Source organism: Penicillium waksmanii, assembly GCF_028829765.1.
Source record: "Penicillium waksmanii strain IBT 27052 chromosome Unknown utg000007l:1.0-4314555.0:1.0-4317578.0, whole genome shotgun sequence".
Taxonomy (NCBI): Eukaryota; Fungi; Ascomycota; class Eurotiomycetes; order Eurotiales; family Aspergillaceae; genus Penicillium; species Penicillium waksmanii.
In genome coordinates this window covers 2,721,823-2,737,930 of record NW_026643253.1, presented here as the reverse complement: position 1 = coordinate 2,737,930, position 16,108 = coordinate 2,721,823, and the positions used below count along the sequence as shown (strand labels likewise).

The window sequence follows — 16,108 nt, the reverse complement described above, 5'->3', positions numbered from 1 at the left end:
CTTAGTCTCCCTCCTTCAGTCCATCTTCAGGTATGTCTTATCATCACCCCGATCAATATGAAGTACAACATCCCCACGCTCATGGCACTATACCAGGATACAGAAGTTACCTGTAACTGGACTGGTCACGTCAAAGATTGTCAGTATCTCCTCCCCATCATCGAGTTGGTAACATTCTGCATCCTCCACACAATTTCTTACAATTCTCGCAGGTAAACTACTACGTCCCGGGCATCCTCAAAAGCCAGCAACCCGAGTGACTCCTCGCAAAAAGCTCGCCTCGAAGACCTCTGCAGGCCCACATCTTGTTCAATCATTGGGACATACACCCAAGCTGCATACGCCAAAGCTGCATACGCCCAAGCTTCATACTCCTAAGCCGCATAATCGATCGACAGCCAACAAAAGAAAGATATCTCCGAAACCGTTGACGACAACTGATGCAGGCTTTGCTCGCTTTCTCAAAGAACATTCTTCTCCAAAAAATCAGCGTGTGACTGCTGGAGGCCGTATCGTTCCCATGATTACCGGAGAAGATTCGATCCAAGTGGAGAGGGATTCTGAAGAATGGAAACCGCCTCAAGCCAAACATAGCACATGTTACCAAAGTTCGCCTACGAGGATCATCGACAGCAATTATATTCGAGGCGGTGCGGCCGTGGTAAAAAGTTCAGCCTCTTTCGTACTTGATCCAGTACAAAATGACAGCGTCTTCCACCAGATCCCAATCACCACAGCTCCGGCCCCGGTCATTATCCCAATGCCTGTTCAATCATTTCTGCCCCCTGTCTTTCCTCAGCAGTCAATGAGTGTCTACCAAGGAGCCAACGCATCTCAACAAATGGACGAGAACTACTTTCCACCCTTGGATGTGAATTCCGATCTTAATTTCCACTCCGCGGGCATCTTCAGGTCGAAGCTGGAACAAGTACAAAATATCGTTAATGGAGTCGAGGATGCAAATTTCATTGACTTCAAGGCCGATCTTCGCCTCATACTCGACCTGGTTGGAAGACCGATGGACTCTCTTCAGGTTGAATATCTGATCTACCTTCATGAGCAATTGGAAATGGCCTTGGGTGCTGCGAGCAGACACCTTCAATCGGTGGATGCCGAGATTGCAATGTGTTCGGCAAGCAGTCCATCACACGTGGGGCTGCGAATCAAATGGAAGCGGATCAGAGCAGAGGTGTTTGACAGACTGGAGGAGATCAAGTTGGGCCTGGGTGAGGCCCTTGATCAATTCAACGGAATTCAGAGCATCACGAGTTCCATAATCCAGACCTTGTGCCCAGGGGATATCAGACTCGAGCCACTGTCGATATCTTCGGCTCCAGATACACCCTATCAATCCATGCCCCAGATCGAGGAATTCCAGGCCGATAATACACTGCAGGGATGCATCATCAATCAAGACTGCGAACCGATGAAAAGGGATCCTTCTAATTCCCCCGACTTTGAGTCTGCTTTCGATCCCCAGTTACCTGAGCCTAGTGAGGCTATCGAGCATCCTGGGCCTCAACGGGCTGGCCGCTTTGATGATGTGGGATCTGATCTGTACGGCGATGGAGATACCAATAGAAGCGATGCAAGCTCGGGGGTTTTGGATGCTGGAGATGAGCAAAACATTGAGTCTAGCAGTGACAGCAACGATCCTGCCCACAATGCGAGCAATTCGTCCGTCATTCTCCAGGATTCAGCCGGTGAAGATGACTCTGTCTCCCTCACCGGGCCGGCCTGCTCTCAGGTTTCACAGAATGGTGCCGGGGTGGCAGACGCTCTTCATGAGTCCCGTCCCTCTGGGCAAACCGACGGCGTTGCGGAGATCCGTATACCTCGCTATCTCCCACGAAACCTGCGACGTCGTGATAGTCACACCCTTCCGCGCAATTTCCCCCGTCGATTCAGTAGTACCAGCCCCTTTGCAGCCGAACAACGCCCAAGTTCACGATACTTCCCCTGGAATTGGCGGACAACTATGGGCTCCGGATCAGGATCTGATTCAGTCTCCAGTATCGACCACGAGTATGACGAGGGCTCGCAACATGAAGATTGCGTGAGTGATATGAAGCCGATCATCCGCAGAAGATACGGATATTCGGAAGATGGGCCCGCTGCTTTGACCAACCAGCCAGGAGGGTTTGATCTGTCCAGTGATTACGGATCAAATCAAAGGTAAGATACAAGATCATCATACTGAGCGAGGAATTTAAGATGGCTAATACCGGTTCAACCTTTAGTAATCCACCCACACAAGATGACGACTACGATGCCGATATTGACCTAACACAAGACTCGCCCCGTCAAGCCGTCCGTGCAGCTCACCAAAACGAACAAACTAAAGCCATCCGCGCCGAGCTTCGCGCGATGCAGGGGATTGGTCAACATAGACTGCCTATTGGGCGCCCCACGATCGAAACATTTGCGACCACCGCCGTCGGACTGCCCGGACGTTTCCAATATGGGCCTGGTTGGATGGCTTTGGCTCTCAAGAAGCTCTTCCCATAATGGAGAGGGCAGCCTATACTCCTTATGTGTACCTGATATCTGGGGATGTGGAGGAGGAGATGGAGAACCAATGAATCCCCCACTCTTCGGTGAATCCATGGTCTGGACCACGCATTCGCCTTTCATCACGTGGTGGGGAGGCTTTCCAAGGCTTCCAAGAATTGATTGGTAGCTGGAGTCAGAATCGCCACCGGAGTTTTGCTTCAATTTAGATAAGGTGGTCGTAGCCCATGTCTAGTGTTGCATGTGCAGATTGTGTTCTGACACTTTTCAAATGGTCTGAAGAATGAGGCGGTAATTCAATTTGAACACAATGGATTTGTCTACAACACCAGGAATGCAGCCGCCGGCCGGCCAGACATCGCATTTTAATGGGTCCTATAGCTCACTTCAGATTGGAACCGTCATTTCCTTTGGTGTCACCTTCTTCATCGCTACGTGCTTCCTGGGTCTTCGGGTCTTCCAAGCGGTCAAGTTGATCAAAAATATCGAGCTGGATCTGAGTAAGTGTCGTGCTATCAAGCTCCCGCGATTGATGATGTGGAACAGAGTATTTACGCTTTATTCGCTAAATAGTTACGATCATAATTTCCTATGGCGTCTCTGCGACCTACTTCGCCACGATAGTCAATCGTAAGTCCTTCGCTATATCGCGCAACGGAGCGTATACTAACTGAATTATGCGATAGAAATGAAATGGGGCTGGGGAAAACACATGTGGAATGTCTCATTAGCGGATCTTATGGAATTCAACAAGGTCAGATCGGAACATCGAAACATTCCAAGGAAGTATAAGACTAACGCAGAGCAGGGCTTGCTTCCCAACACCTTGACTTATTTGATATGTCCAGCCATTACAAAAATGGCCATTGTGTCCGTTTTATTTCGGATTAATCCCTCGGTCATCTATCGCTGTATTGTGGTAGCTGTTGCTGTATCCATATTCGCATATACCCTGGTATTATGTACCATCGTGGGAGGGCCATGCAACCCGCTCAAAACCGGAACGACGGCATGCCTGGAGAATGTTGCTTTGGCTCAATCAGTTTTGAACATTGCATCAGACATTGCTGTCATAGCCTTACCCATACCGACAATCCATGCCCTTCATCTATCGACGAAGAACAAGATCACGGTCGGATGTCTTCTAACTCTGGGATCTGGGTGAGTTTTTCTCCCTCTCTTCTCGCTGCAATTATCCATCTGTGTTTCATTTGCTTTCGTTAAAAATCTCTGGTTGTGAGTTTTGGCTAACTTGCTCAGCGTCATTGTTTGCTCGATTGCCCGCCTACCATACGTCCTCCTCCTCGACAAAACTGAAGACGTAACCTACACTGAAGCGATCCTGGGAATATGGTCAATGGTTGAGATAAATCTCGGTATCGTCTGCGCTTGTGCAATGCGCATGAAAAGATTGATTGCAACATATCTCCCGCGACTATCCTTGTTCTCATCTAACCCAAGTAATACTGCGAAAACATCGCATGGGTCGGATTTGAGGAGATTCCAACCTAACGGTAGAGGTCAACACTCCTACCAGCTTCACAGTCTCCAAGGGAGCAGTGTGGACCCTTTAAATGATCCCAAGGGTATAAAATATCATCAATCGTTCAAGGTTGATGTACAATCTAAAGACGGCGGAGGTGGGGATGCCGCAAGCACGGATAAAATTTTGATCTGAGATATCGATACCTTCTATTATTGTATATTATTAACAACGAGGGGAATCTTCTTGACCAGTCGTCCGCAGCTGCCCATTCGGCTTGGCTTTTCAAAAATAGCAGATCAGCACGAAGACTTTGTTCGAGGTACCAAAGGTTGAAATAGAACATGATATCTCTTTATTTCTGGAGCCTAAAATTTCCCAGATCCGGAGAGATAATGATCTGCCTGATAATTGGCCTGGCGGAGAAAGTATTCGCAAACTTGTTGAGATTTCTGTTCCTTTATTCAGTTTCGCTGCCACTACCTGTCGTTTGCTTGAAGAGGACCCGTGGGATCTGGCTGAAGTTCTCACCGATACGCTGGTCTATGGAAATGATAGCTCCAAGTTAAGTGAGAGATACCAGCTTTACGGAACATATCTTCCCGTTCTGAATCGCTTCTTGCGGAGACAAGGCAAGAAACAAGAGAAGCGATCAATTGACGAGTTCCGGCAAATCGTTGGCTCGATAAATATGCTCCTTTATGTACTAAATTTCTTATGCCCCCCCCGGATCATTTTATGAAAACGAAGTTGGCGAATCAGCCGAAGATTAACTGCCGTAGTAACAACTTGTTACAACTAGTTAGCATAGCTCATTCGTGATTGGCTGGAAAGGATTCCTCCGGTCGCGGGGCAGTGCAATTGCCAAGCTGTGCCAAGCTGTGGGGGGGATTATCATTTAACCCCAAAGATCCGATTGTCGGATATTGAAGATGTGGTGGTTGGTGATGTTAATGGTGGAGGGTTGAGCATCCAGGGAAACATGAGATGTATACCAGGGGTATATTATGACCAGTAGTATTACTAGGGAATCAATCATGCTATAATGGGGGAATTAAAAGAGTAATAGTATGATCGCGTGTGGGCTGATGATATCTCCACGTCATGCAATCCCCGCATTCCGCGGCCAACCATTAAAGTCCGGCCCGGTGCACGCGCCGCTTCTCTTTCTCTCCCTTCTTTCACTCTCACCACTCACTCTCACTCCTCCAGAGATCCAAGTCGAGCTATCATCTCTTTCAGCTCCTCCATCCTCAATCAACACAACATGTCTTCACACGCATTTCCTGGCACAAACAAGCCCTCACAATACCGATCCCACCCAACCAGCCCGAGCTTGAAGCCCAGGCACGGACGATGGTACGTGCCCCTTTTCCCGATCACCGAGTCCAGTTTGAGCTCGACTCTTGTCTTCTTTCTCTCTTCCTCCATTGTACTAACTCACCTTCTCCAGGTACATCCCCGTCGTCGCAGCAGTCGGTCTTGGTTTCGGCGCATACAACTACTACACACAAGCACAAGCTCGTCGCCAATTCGCCATCCAAGAAGAAGAGAAGCGCTTGGCGAAGAACCGAGAGTTGATGGATGCTTATGGCAACAAGGAGAGTCTGCATGATGTTCAACAGGCCTTGGACATGTATGGGCGGTGATGACCTCACCATCACCATCGCTGGGCCGAACTGAGCCGAGCGGAGCCGATTTCAGCGGGGCCGGACTCGCCGCTGTCGGAATTCGATACTTCACGATCTTTTTTTTTCGCAATGCTGGCATTTGCATGGTCGGGAAGTACTTTAAGGGTGTTCGGAATGATTGCATTTGAGGTGTTAATGGGTATATCTTTTATTATTTGAACTGGCCACTGCAGGCACTGCAGGATGGAATGGTTATCCGATGTACAACGGAAATTTCATTTGTTATGGATCCACAATATGGAACACAATTTTTTATAATCTTCAACTCAACAATCCGATTCATGGATTCGCGTAAATCCACAGATTAACGAGACGGGTGGTGACTACTGCCTTATGAGCTATGAGCTCGACTCGGAGTCGCTGCTATCCCTCGCCTATGTTCAAGTTTTCTAAAATTCCATGAGGTTGGGAAGGATAGTATGGTTGAATGACAAAAATATCCAGCCGACCGAGTTACGGATTTCAACATCTACTACTACTACTAGTAACTTTGGAACTTTGAAGTCTTCAAGTTCATTGAAGACTACTAGTAGTGCTATCGACACCAAGTTATCAACATCTACCCTGGATTGTCTACATCTCTCAGTTCTGTACTGCCGCCTAGCTGCTCGAGTAGAAGCTGCTAACTGGCCACCCATCGAAAACACTGTAATCCGCCAATGGCGAAGACCCAGAAAGCTTCTCGTAGTATCTGCGGTTTCCACAGTCGTCAGAAGTATCCGACACATTGCTGCACTTATCCTGAAGCAAAGCAGCAATCTGTTCACCCGCATCGCGACCCTCGAACCAGGCACCGTGTAGGAAACCAAAGTATCCCGCGCTTGTCGCCTCGCCAGCAAACCATAGGCGATCAACATTCGCGCGCAGGTTCTCATGCATCTCGAGCGTAGTCGATGGGGGCCAGTTCGAATAGCTTCCGTACGCCCACGGGGTCGTGCTCCAGCGGGGATACATGAATGCGGTTGGTTCGGGGATGTCTTTGTCCGGATACATTTCACGGAGAACCTTCATGACCTCCTTTTGAGTTTCTTCGTCGGACTGACGCTCGACACGGTATGCCTCCTGCGAGACTACAGTCACGAAGATGATGTTTGACTCGGGGATGAAACCCGGTGCTGAGAGAGATTGCCAAACAGGGTAGTATCCTCTTGTGATTGGGTCTGCGTAGAGGAAGTACTGCGTATCCTGAGGCCAGAAGGTTTCATTGAATTGGAGGAAAATCTTGGTATAAGTGCCCATGCTGAATTTCTCAATCGCAGTGCGCTTCCAGTACGGCAATTTCGGGCTGAATGTCACGTCGCTGTTTTGGAGAACGCCGAGAGAGAAAGTACAGACAGCGTAGGCTGCTTGCACACAGCTTCCATCCTTCTTCTGGATCGTCACGCCGTCATCAGTATAAGTGATGTTCGTGACGATGGAGTTTAGGTGGAGACGAGGATCGTTCTTCTTCAAGAAAGTCGAGGCCTCGCCCTTGATGAGGTGGTTATAGCCACGCTGGTCCCAGACGTAGTTATTTGCGTCGCTGAATTGGTTGAAGGTGAGGTTCTCGCCCGCAGCGCCGAAAATGAAAGAGCTCTCATCGGGCGAATAAGCATCCTCCCAGTCTAAGAAATATTAGAAGATGTGGGTAGACTGTAGTGATCGCGACTTACCCCATTCCCACCACTCGACAGCTTGAGCCTTCATGTCATCAATCTTGGGTCGCCAGCCAGCCAGAGCAAGGCCAGTACGCGCAGTCTGATCCTGCAGGTTCTCCTTCAGGAGAATGCCAGCTTGTTCAGAAGCGTCATCGTAAAGGTCCTCAAAGTCATCGAGCATAGAGGCATAGTCATTGAATCCACTCTCATCGTAGGTCAGGATAGAACTGTAGTTAGAATAAGTGTTGTTGAGATTCCATTTCTTCGCGAATGTCCAAATGGGATTTTCTAGCCCTGTCAGCGATCTGCATTGTCCAAACTTGATAGGAGGTCGACCATACCAGGGCCTCCAGGAGAGCCAAGTCCTTGCACCTATTGTTGTCAGCCTTTGAACGACTTGCACAAATGGAACGACCTACCCAATTGGCACCTAGTTCCACCGTGTATGGCTTGCCATTCTCATCCTTGCCGAAGTCCGTGTGTGCAACACGCCCGCCAAGAGTGTCGCGGTACTCAATTAGTACAAAGTCCTCGATGGACGAGTTATGCAATGCTTGCTAACCGAGCATTAGATCCAGGTGTCTATCCACATGTCGCGGAAAACAACTTACAGCCGCGGCGACGCCCGCCATTCCACCGCCCCTGCAACCAATGTTAGCGCAGGCCCTTGCTCGCTCCACTAAACACTCAAACTCACAGAATTGCGACCGTAGTCTTCGTGCAAGTCGCGTCATCGCGTGCCTTGGAAACCGCCGCAGCGCATGTCTGCGCGGCCAGTACAGCCAGCAACCCCTTGGAGAACATTGTACGGAATACTCAGAAGAGGGGATCTCTGGGTCAGGGGAAACACGCAGCCACGCGCATTCCTTATAAATGTGTACGACCCCATTCTCCTGCTTATCATCATCCACGCAGCTCCACTGCCGACACCGTGATCGGCATTGAACCATGCGAGGCGAAGTATATTGCATCTGCAGCCCTGGGGAAGCCACTATGCGCGATTCGGTAGGTACACGCAGAGATCGACGAAACAGGGAACCCAAGCCGGGCCGTTCAGGAGCTTGATAAGCTTTTGTGGAGGATAAGTACAGCTCCATGGCGATGACTTCTTTGCCTCGGGGCGATAAGCCAGAGATGGTGGGTACAGTGGACACGGTGGAGAATTGCACCAGCTCGATTCGATCCTGGCTGGTTCCACGATCAATCGTCATTGGCCTGCCCGCTGATAACTGCTTCAAGTTGTATGTAATGGGATTCTTCCCCGCATGCTAGCGAATTGCAACCCTGTCGGCGCTATCCGTTAACGACATGGCCATGCGATGCCTGCGATGCATTTAGTTGGACCTTAATCGCCGAGACGCTTAGTGTTTCTTCTCTTCATCTTATCTATCTCCCTTTTCGCCTTGGGTTCTTCTTTCAACTCGACTGTTTTTTTTCTCTCTTGACCTTTTCGCGATGAAAGAAGCACCACTGCAAGATGATGACGCCCAACTCGCGGCCATGGGCCACAAGCAAGAGCTGAAGCGCCAGTTTTCGACCTGGTGAGATCGACACGCAAGCTGCTCGATCGCACGGAATACACATGTACTAACTTTGGGTAACTAGGGCAATGCTCGGTCTCGCTTTTGCCGTGTTGAACGTTAGTACCCGGTCCCTGCGGCACTAGAAGGAAGCTAATATCCGCTCGGCTCAGTCGTGGACCGCCCTGTCGGCCAGTCTATCGATTAGTCTTACCTCTGGGGGCGCGACAAGCGTCATCTGGGGTCTTGTGACTGCGGGGTTCTGCAACTTGTGCATTGCCTCTTCATTGGCCGAGTTTCTTTCTACTTACCCCACGTGAGTGCCTTCTCTTCAGTAAACAAAGATTATACTTACGAATTTAGTGCCGGTGGTCAGTATCATTGGGTTGCTGGTAAGTCCGAGTCCCTTCACACGTACATTCCATTCCCAAGCTAACCAATATATTAGTCAGTATGTTTACTATCCATGATCCTTCTGCAAGCAGATGCTAATCTTGTTTAGTCGCCTGGCCCAAATGGGTTCCCATATTATCCTGGGTTACAGGATGGATCAATGTGGCTGGTTGGGTAAGAGAACAAATAGCTCTACTATATTGGTTACAACTGACATGATCTCAGATTGCCTTGGTCGCCACCAACTCGCTTTTATCCAGCCAACTGATTGTTGGAGTTATCTCATTGATGCATCCGGTATGGGCAACTACACTTCGAGCCCCACTGATACGATTCTGACGAAGAACAGAGCTACGATCCCCAGCGCTGGCACCAGTTCCTTATTTACGTTGGGTTGACAATGGGCGCATTCTGCATCAATGGCTTCATGAACTCCATACTACCGGTGATTTACCGTGGCGCTTGTACGATACCCCTTTGTCTTGTTTAGGTTCGGGGGCTGATCATTTTAGTTACTTGGTCTATCGGTGGATTTGTGATTGTTTCAATCACCGTCTTGGCTTGTTCTTCGCCGGATTATAACTCGGCCTCGTATGTGGATTGTGACATCCTGCAGCTATAGACTATCACTGACATACTTAGTTTTGTTTTTGGAAACTTTGTGAACAGTACTGGATGTGAGTTATCCACTTCCAACTCTGGCACTGGGTTTATTTGCTGATATTTGCTAGGGCCTGATGGTGTTGCTTGGCTACTTGGAGTAGGTACAATTGACTTGTTAACACCACACAACCACTAACGGTTAAAGCTTCTGCAAGGAGGTCTCGGAGTGACTGCCTTTGTGAGTTCGAATTTGAAAGCAAAATAAGACTCGTGCTAATGTACCTCGCAGGATGCCGTTGCGCATATGATAGAAGGTAAAGACCGAGATACAGTGCCCATAGTTCGTCAATGACAGAGCTAATTCAAACAGAGGTTCCTAATCCATCTGTTGAGGGACCCAAAATCATGGTGTCTTGTGTTGGAATCGGTATCTTCACTGGCTTCATCTTCTTGATTGTTCTGCTGTTTGTCGCCGGTAGCATGGACGCGGTCACCACTTCGGCAGCTGGCCCCCTCTTGCAGATCCTCTACGATGCGACCAATAACAAGGCCGGGGCTATCTGCCTTCTAATGTACGTCCTCTTCAAACTATTTTCTTGTTTTTATATCCCTAATTGGTTATAGGCTTCCGCTTGTATGTTTGATCCTCGCTATCCTCAGCGTGATGACAACCAGTAGTCGCATGATCTACGCTTTCGCTCGGTAAGTTTCTCTTTCCGAGAAAAACGCCAGCCTACTGACATTTGCAGCGATGGTGGCCTTCCTGCCTCCCGTTTCTTCGCCACTGTTCACCCCACCCTCAAGCTACCGCTGAATGCACTGATATTGACGGTAGTCGTCGTGATATGCTTCGGCTGCATCTTCTTGGGTTCTTCGAGGTAAATAATTCCCATACCTTCTTGATTCATTTGACTAACTATATAGTGCCTTCAATGCTATTATCTCCGCCTCGGTTGTGGCGCTTGATTTATCCTACGCGATGCCTATCTTGGTGAACTGCTTGCAAGGGCGCAAGGCCCTTCCCAAGGGAAGCTGGAAGCTGCCCAATGCCCTTGGATGGATCGCCGACATTGTGAGACCTTCTACCAATCTGAAGACAAAGTGATATTAATTGATTATAGGTCGCTCTATCATATATCGCATTGACAACCGTGCTCTTTGTTTTCCCTCCCTCCAGTACTGTCACTGGAAGCAGCATGAGTAAGTTAGCTTTCCGCACCTGAAGGGCTAAACTGACAGATTTAGACTATTGTGTTGCTGCGTTCGCAATCATCATCATCATCTCCGCTTTCCAGTGGATTGTGGACGGTCGCAAGAACTTTACAGGTCCGCGTATCGACTTCGCAACTGACGCTCTTGATACCATGCACACGAATGACACAGAAGCTACGCATCATGAGAAGTAGGCTGGATCATACAAAACTGAGACGATAATCATCTTATTATAAGGCATCCGTCGACTCGGACTGTATTCTATCCACACAAACTGCACCAATATCTAGAACCAGGAAATTTAGAGAACAAATTATAACCTGATTGCCGGTGTTGGCCTGCTCGTAGAGGCCTGCCGTATTTTCCTGCCTCCCAAATCTGATACAATATTTTCTTGATGGATAATCTTCGAGAATTCGGTCAATCGCGGCGAGCTTTAAATCTTGTAGTGAGTGATGGGTTTATCGAAATGTTTGTTCGTAATGATGGTATATATGACCTATGTGAATTAATTGTGCTTGGGATATTGACATAATGCACCTATACCAAAAGACATTCTGTTCATAAGACACAACCCTTGTATTCACCGAAACCTTATATTGTTCATAAAGGTTTATCTCAATATCGCTTTACATAGCAGCCTATCAAACGCCAATCATGCTATCGGGTGCCTTCTTCATCTAATGAATCGCAGAGTAGTCAAAATAATGCCAGGGCAAGAGCACCAGACAGAATGACAGGCTCCCAATGCGGCATATTAACAGAAACAGCCATGCCTGTCTTTGTGCTGCTTGCTCCCGTCTCGGAAGCTGTGGTGCTTGAATCACCCGATGTGCCTGTCGCGGTCGCAGTGGTAGAGACGACGTTATCAGTCGATCTAACGGTGACCGGGTGCTCTATGGTGCCATGGGTCCATGTGAATGTTGCACCACTCACGGGAGTCGAAATGATACCACCCGTATTGTATAGTGATTCAGTACCATTTTTTGGGAAGTCTCCGGGCTTGTAGAAGGTGTGAGTGTCGCCGGCGTTTTCAGCACCGAACCCCAAATCTCCAGCGCAATCATATGCTTCCAGGTATTTCCCGCAACCTTCCCATTTACTATGCGCAAAGTAGACAGCGTACACATCATCCGCTCCGATGGCGGAGGGCTCGGTATTCGGGCAGGTATCATAGATCCTATAAGTTTGTCAATTCCACATCCCTCTCCAACTTTGCATTGAGCAACATCAAACCTACGTTGACATTATGGCACTCTGTGTACAGCAGATACAGGCCTGCGCATAATCCGTCATATCTTCCGCTTCCGACATTTGATTCAGGTTGGTCATGTTGTTTGCACAGGTATCGAGGAACTGCGATATCTGCAATTCCTTCTTGTCGGCTTTTCCAATGTTGCAAGAGCATCCGCCAGGTGCTTTGGCTGGAGGAGGCCAAAAGGGAACGCCATTCAGTTGTTGCTTGACGCATAGGTTGAGAAGGTCTTCGACAGTATATTGATATTCGCAGGAGTAGACCTTTGGTAGAAAAGTTATTAGTGGAGCCACGGGACGCTGGATATGACATCGCACCTGATTCCAGCAGCTAGATGCGGTGCAATCGATCTGGTTTCCCGCTCTGACACAACCGCATGCATTGATGCAATCCACACCGAGGTTGGGACATTGCTTAGCAATACAATTCGCATCCCCATTGCATGATTTCACGCAGGAACTGCTACCTCCGGCGCAGTTGTTGGTGATGCAACTTGTGTAACTGTTTTCTGCCTTCTCGTAACAAGTTGCAAGCCCGTCTGGGTCTGCGCAAACGGAGGAATCATCAAAATAACCCACTGCTTCGGCGGTTGAAAATCCAACCACGGCCGCTATAGCAACGAGGGTATTCAGCTTGATTCCCATTGTGCTGTTTATAGAAGATAAGATGGAATAACCTTGCTATCCGCGCAGCGCATCGAAGGGATGGTCAATAAAATTTGTACTCGCTGCTATCTTTGAGCCCCATCGGATCAAGCCGAAGGGTTCAAAGGCGCAGGGTCGGCTACAAACAAAACAGTGCTAGCGCTGACTATGCATCAATATCCCGTCGAATAGGAAATCGCGGCGTCTTGGCGAAGGATGATCCCACGCCTTCCCACGCCTTCCGGGGGTTCTCCGAGGTCGCTTCTCGTCTAATTTTGCCCAGAGAAGATGGATCAGGGCATGCCAAGATGCATAAAATAATAGAAACTTGGCAGATCAAACAGCAAGGATCCTCCTATCGAGGATTACAGCGCGAAACGAGACAATTTCTTGGAATTCGTACTAGTGCAGGCCCAATGTCAATGTCTGTCGCGCCAAGACGGGAACAGGAACGCGTTGGAAAAGTCACATCAATCCAAACCGCACAACGTCTTAGGAGATTGTTAACAGAATTCCAGAATTTGATCAAGTATGATGAGTGGGAAGATGCAATATTCAATTTCGCCATCATAATTATGTGTCCAATCATCTAAATATCGAGTCATTCCAGCTTTAGAACGTGGGCGGGTTGGAAGTGATTGTTCTGTCCCCACCGAATTCTCAACGCACAATATATCTCGGACCTCGGGAGAAAACAGTGCTGGAGACGTGCGGTCCAAGTCCAATAGGTATGGATATCGCCAAAATTGGTCAAAGCCTCTGCGGATCCATTTTGAATTCACGGCCTCATTGGCGAAGTTACCATCTGGCTTGATTGTGAGGGCTTCTTTTTAGTATTGGAGGGCTAGTACCTAGGTACTATGAACAGTTTCTTCATCTATTAGCAATAGCCCTGGGATCTTACATACTAGGACTAGTCTTAGGACCGTCTATATCATTTTCCCATGGACTAAACGAAGTCGACTAATATACTAGCAACCACTGATAGTTGAGGATCACAAAGAGCTTGAAATTTCAGAGATAATTCACGACTAATCTTCGTAAAATTACTCATTGAAAAATCGTAAAACTCTCTGCGCTCTGATTTCCTCGTCTTTAATTCTTCCCCACAGGCCCTGATCTCGCGAGTCATGGACCTATAAAAATAGAATTTATCCATAAAAAGTGAACTCGGGACGAATCTGGGGGTTGATCATGCACAAGATCTACCTCGGGTGGGACCGGGGTCAACCCGATCCCCAGGTAGGTTCCTTAGTCGAAAGTCAGAAACCCCCCCAGGACTGAATGAATGGTAAATTGAGTAAAAAATAAAGCTTCGTGGCTTCAAAACAAGAAGAACATAAGGAAAATCATGTGGAACCAACATTTCTGCGGGGCGAGGCTGTGATCGACGATCTGCGCCACACCGATTCTTGAAAGAGATTAAATCATTCTAGGTATATTTCAATCATATCAATCAAGTTCGAGGGCCAGGCGGGTCTTTTCGATTTTGCCAACTGATCCACATGTCATGGAAAATAGATAACTTTTGGAATGTTGGGATTCCAAGGTTACCCAAGATCGCGATGACAGCCCTTGGGAAATCATCGATTGCCAGTAGTAGTACTAGTACTTCGTCAGTCCTTCTACTGACGTGAAATATATATTTACTACTACTAGCAGTGCTCGCAATACTAGTATAAGTACTATACTCACTCCAGGGCTCAGGCTGGCATTTATTATGAAATGCGATGCTAAATTTGGAATCATTCACTACTTGTAGCAGTAACTTCACTCGGAAGTTTTCCATTAGAATAATTTACGAGAAAATCGAAATCGACAGACGAAGATCATACAAAACTCAATATGTAAAAGGTTTCCTGGTAGGTCATGAGACGGACGACGCGGTAACAAAGCAGTTGATTGGTCAAAATGAGTCAACCTCGGAGAGGAACGTGAAGAATCCAATAACGGGCGAGAAAGTTGTATAGCCTACGAGCCCTGGAGGTAGGTAGCGGAGAGACTCTAAGATTGAGATAATCGTATCCGTGATTTGGATATCTGTTTTGAAGGGCCTCGTAGGTTAGATATTGTAATCATGGCCCCGGGTAGTACTAACTTGAATCATGCCCGGATTTTGGGTTTGGGGAGTGTGAGTGTGAGTGTGAGTGTGCGTGTGAGTGGGGAAGAGAATATTGAGACAAGGTTTCGGGAACAATGACACGGAACAGCCAAGAGCAGTTAATGATACCACCATTGCGTTAGGCCGAGAATAAGCTGAGACTTTGCATGAGGGGCCTACTTAAAGCACTCAGACACTCAACAGTGCTTTTCCTACCGCCGATCAAGATCAGCAAAGAGGGATCGATTTGATCTCTTTATGCTAATATGTAGTTTAAATGCGTTTGGGTTTGAAGTGGTCAAAATATGTCAAAATATCAGGATCGCCCGAGGCACTTGTTACGAGATGTCTGCAGTTCACCACACGAGGGGTCCTTTACATCGTAGGTTGAACCTATTCCAAAGACATCCGGAATTTTTTTTTGCCTTGTGGTCCCTGAATGTACACCCCCCTCCTCGGCAATTGAACGGTGGGGAAGTAGTTCTACCCTTCTGCATGTGGTGGCACGCCAACCCTTCCACCCCAGAAACATACCCCAAGGCTAGATTCAATCTTGGATTGCTTAATTCGGTCACCGGTGATCAAGCGGTACAACCTCGACCACCACAAACACAAGGTGCCAACTTAATGAACCGTTATACAAAGGTCGAAGAGGGGATGCAAGCGACAGCCAGCCAAGAGCCAAGGCCCGGCCCCGGCAAGGAATGCCTTCCAAGGCTCTGGCCCGATATTAGGCCGGCATGGCAAACCTTGGTAGGGTGACAGTTCTACGATTTTTCCTTCCCCGCTAACTATCCACGGACAATGTGGAGGGTCTGGAAGAATTGGGGATATTTGAGAACGGCTTCAATAGGGCGCCACAGGAGGCGCCAAGGGTCCAGAGACAAAGACCAACGCTAAACTTCCCCACGCGCGGAAAGCGCTAGTCTGTTTTACTGGTCGCAGACCCCGTGGGAAAAATCTAAGGTCGCTCTGGGGGTGGGACCGCGCGGGATATGGGTGGCCAGAGTTGAGTTTAGGGTGCCATCGAGAGTCGTGGGGCGGCGGATTTGTTTTGC

At 48.2% G+C, this 16,108-nt stretch overlaps 6 protein-coding genes across 6 annotated transcripts; 4 read left to right on the top strand and 2 right to left on the bottom strand.

Annotated features, from left to right (window-relative positions):
• Window positions 1-57: 57 nt before the first annotated feature.
• N7481_007855 (uncharacterized protein) lies at window positions 58-2,508 on the top strand (the record flags this gene model as incomplete). The annotated part of the gene is made up of 3 exons (XM_057267074.1): window positions 58-139; window positions 213-2,175; window positions 2,241-2,508. 3 exons carry the CDS (start codon window positions 58-60, stop codon window positions 2,506-2,508), a joined length of 2,313 nt encoding a protein of 770 aa, XP_057121275.1.
• A 313-nt stretch (window positions 2,509-2,821) lies between these two features.
• N7481_007854 (uncharacterized protein) lies at window positions 2,822-4,189 on the top strand (the record flags this gene model as incomplete). The annotated part of the gene is made up of 4 exons (XM_057267073.1): window positions 2,822-3,011; window positions 3,085-3,141; window positions 3,198-3,672; window positions 3,772-4,189. The coding sequence occupies 4 exons, from the start codon at window positions 2,822-2,824 to the stop codon at window positions 4,187-4,189; spliced, it is 1,140 nt and encodes a 379-aa protein (XP_057121274.1).
• A 1,072-nt stretch (window positions 4,190-5,261) lies between these two features.
• On the top strand, window positions 5,262-5,643 carry N7481_007853 (uncharacterized protein; the record flags this gene model as incomplete). The annotated part of the gene is made up of 2 exons (XM_057267072.1): window positions 5,262-5,353; window positions 5,448-5,643. 2 exons carry the CDS (start codon window positions 5,262-5,264, stop codon window positions 5,641-5,643), a joined length of 288 nt encoding a protein of 95 aa, XP_057121273.1.
• A 642-nt stretch (window positions 5,644-6,285) lies between these two features.
• On the bottom strand, window positions 6,286-8,126 carry N7481_007852 (uncharacterized protein; the record flags this gene model as incomplete). The annotated part of the gene is made up of 6 exons (XM_057267071.1): window positions 6,286-7,289; window positions 7,338-7,610; window positions 7,664-7,694; window positions 7,742-7,879; window positions 7,934-7,964; window positions 8,020-8,126. 6 exons carry the CDS (start codon window positions 8,124-8,126, stop codon window positions 6,286-6,288), a joined length of 1,584 nt encoding a protein of 527 aa, XP_057121272.1.
• A 651-nt stretch (window positions 8,127-8,777) lies between these two features.
• On the top strand, window positions 8,778-11,244 carry N7481_007851 (uncharacterized protein; the record flags this gene model as incomplete). The annotated part of the gene is made up of 19 exons (XM_057267070.1): window positions 8,778-8,863; window positions 8,928-8,961; window positions 9,016-9,158; window positions 9,206-9,234; window positions 9,291-9,293; window positions 9,345-9,409; window positions 9,461-9,532; window positions 9,585-9,699; window positions 9,748-9,826; window positions 9,878-9,912; window positions 9,967-9,995; window positions 10,044-10,076; window positions 10,128-10,152; window positions 10,209-10,410; window positions 10,463-10,540; window positions 10,588-10,716; window positions 10,763-10,910; window positions 10,960-11,038; window positions 11,084-11,244. 19 exons carry the CDS (start codon window positions 8,778-8,780, stop codon window positions 11,242-11,244), a joined length of 1,545 nt encoding a protein of 514 aa, XP_057121271.1.
• Window positions 11,245-11,749: 505 nt separating this feature from the next.
• Window positions 11,750-12,949, bottom strand: N7481_007850 (uncharacterized protein; the record flags this gene model as incomplete). The annotated part of the gene is made up of 2 exons (XM_057267069.1): window positions 11,750-12,230; window positions 12,291-12,949. The coding sequence occupies 2 exons, from the start codon at window positions 12,947-12,949 to the stop codon at window positions 11,750-11,752; spliced, it is 1,140 nt and encodes a 379-aa protein (XP_057121270.1).
• Between the last annotated feature and the right edge of the window lie 3,159 nt (window positions 12,950-16,108).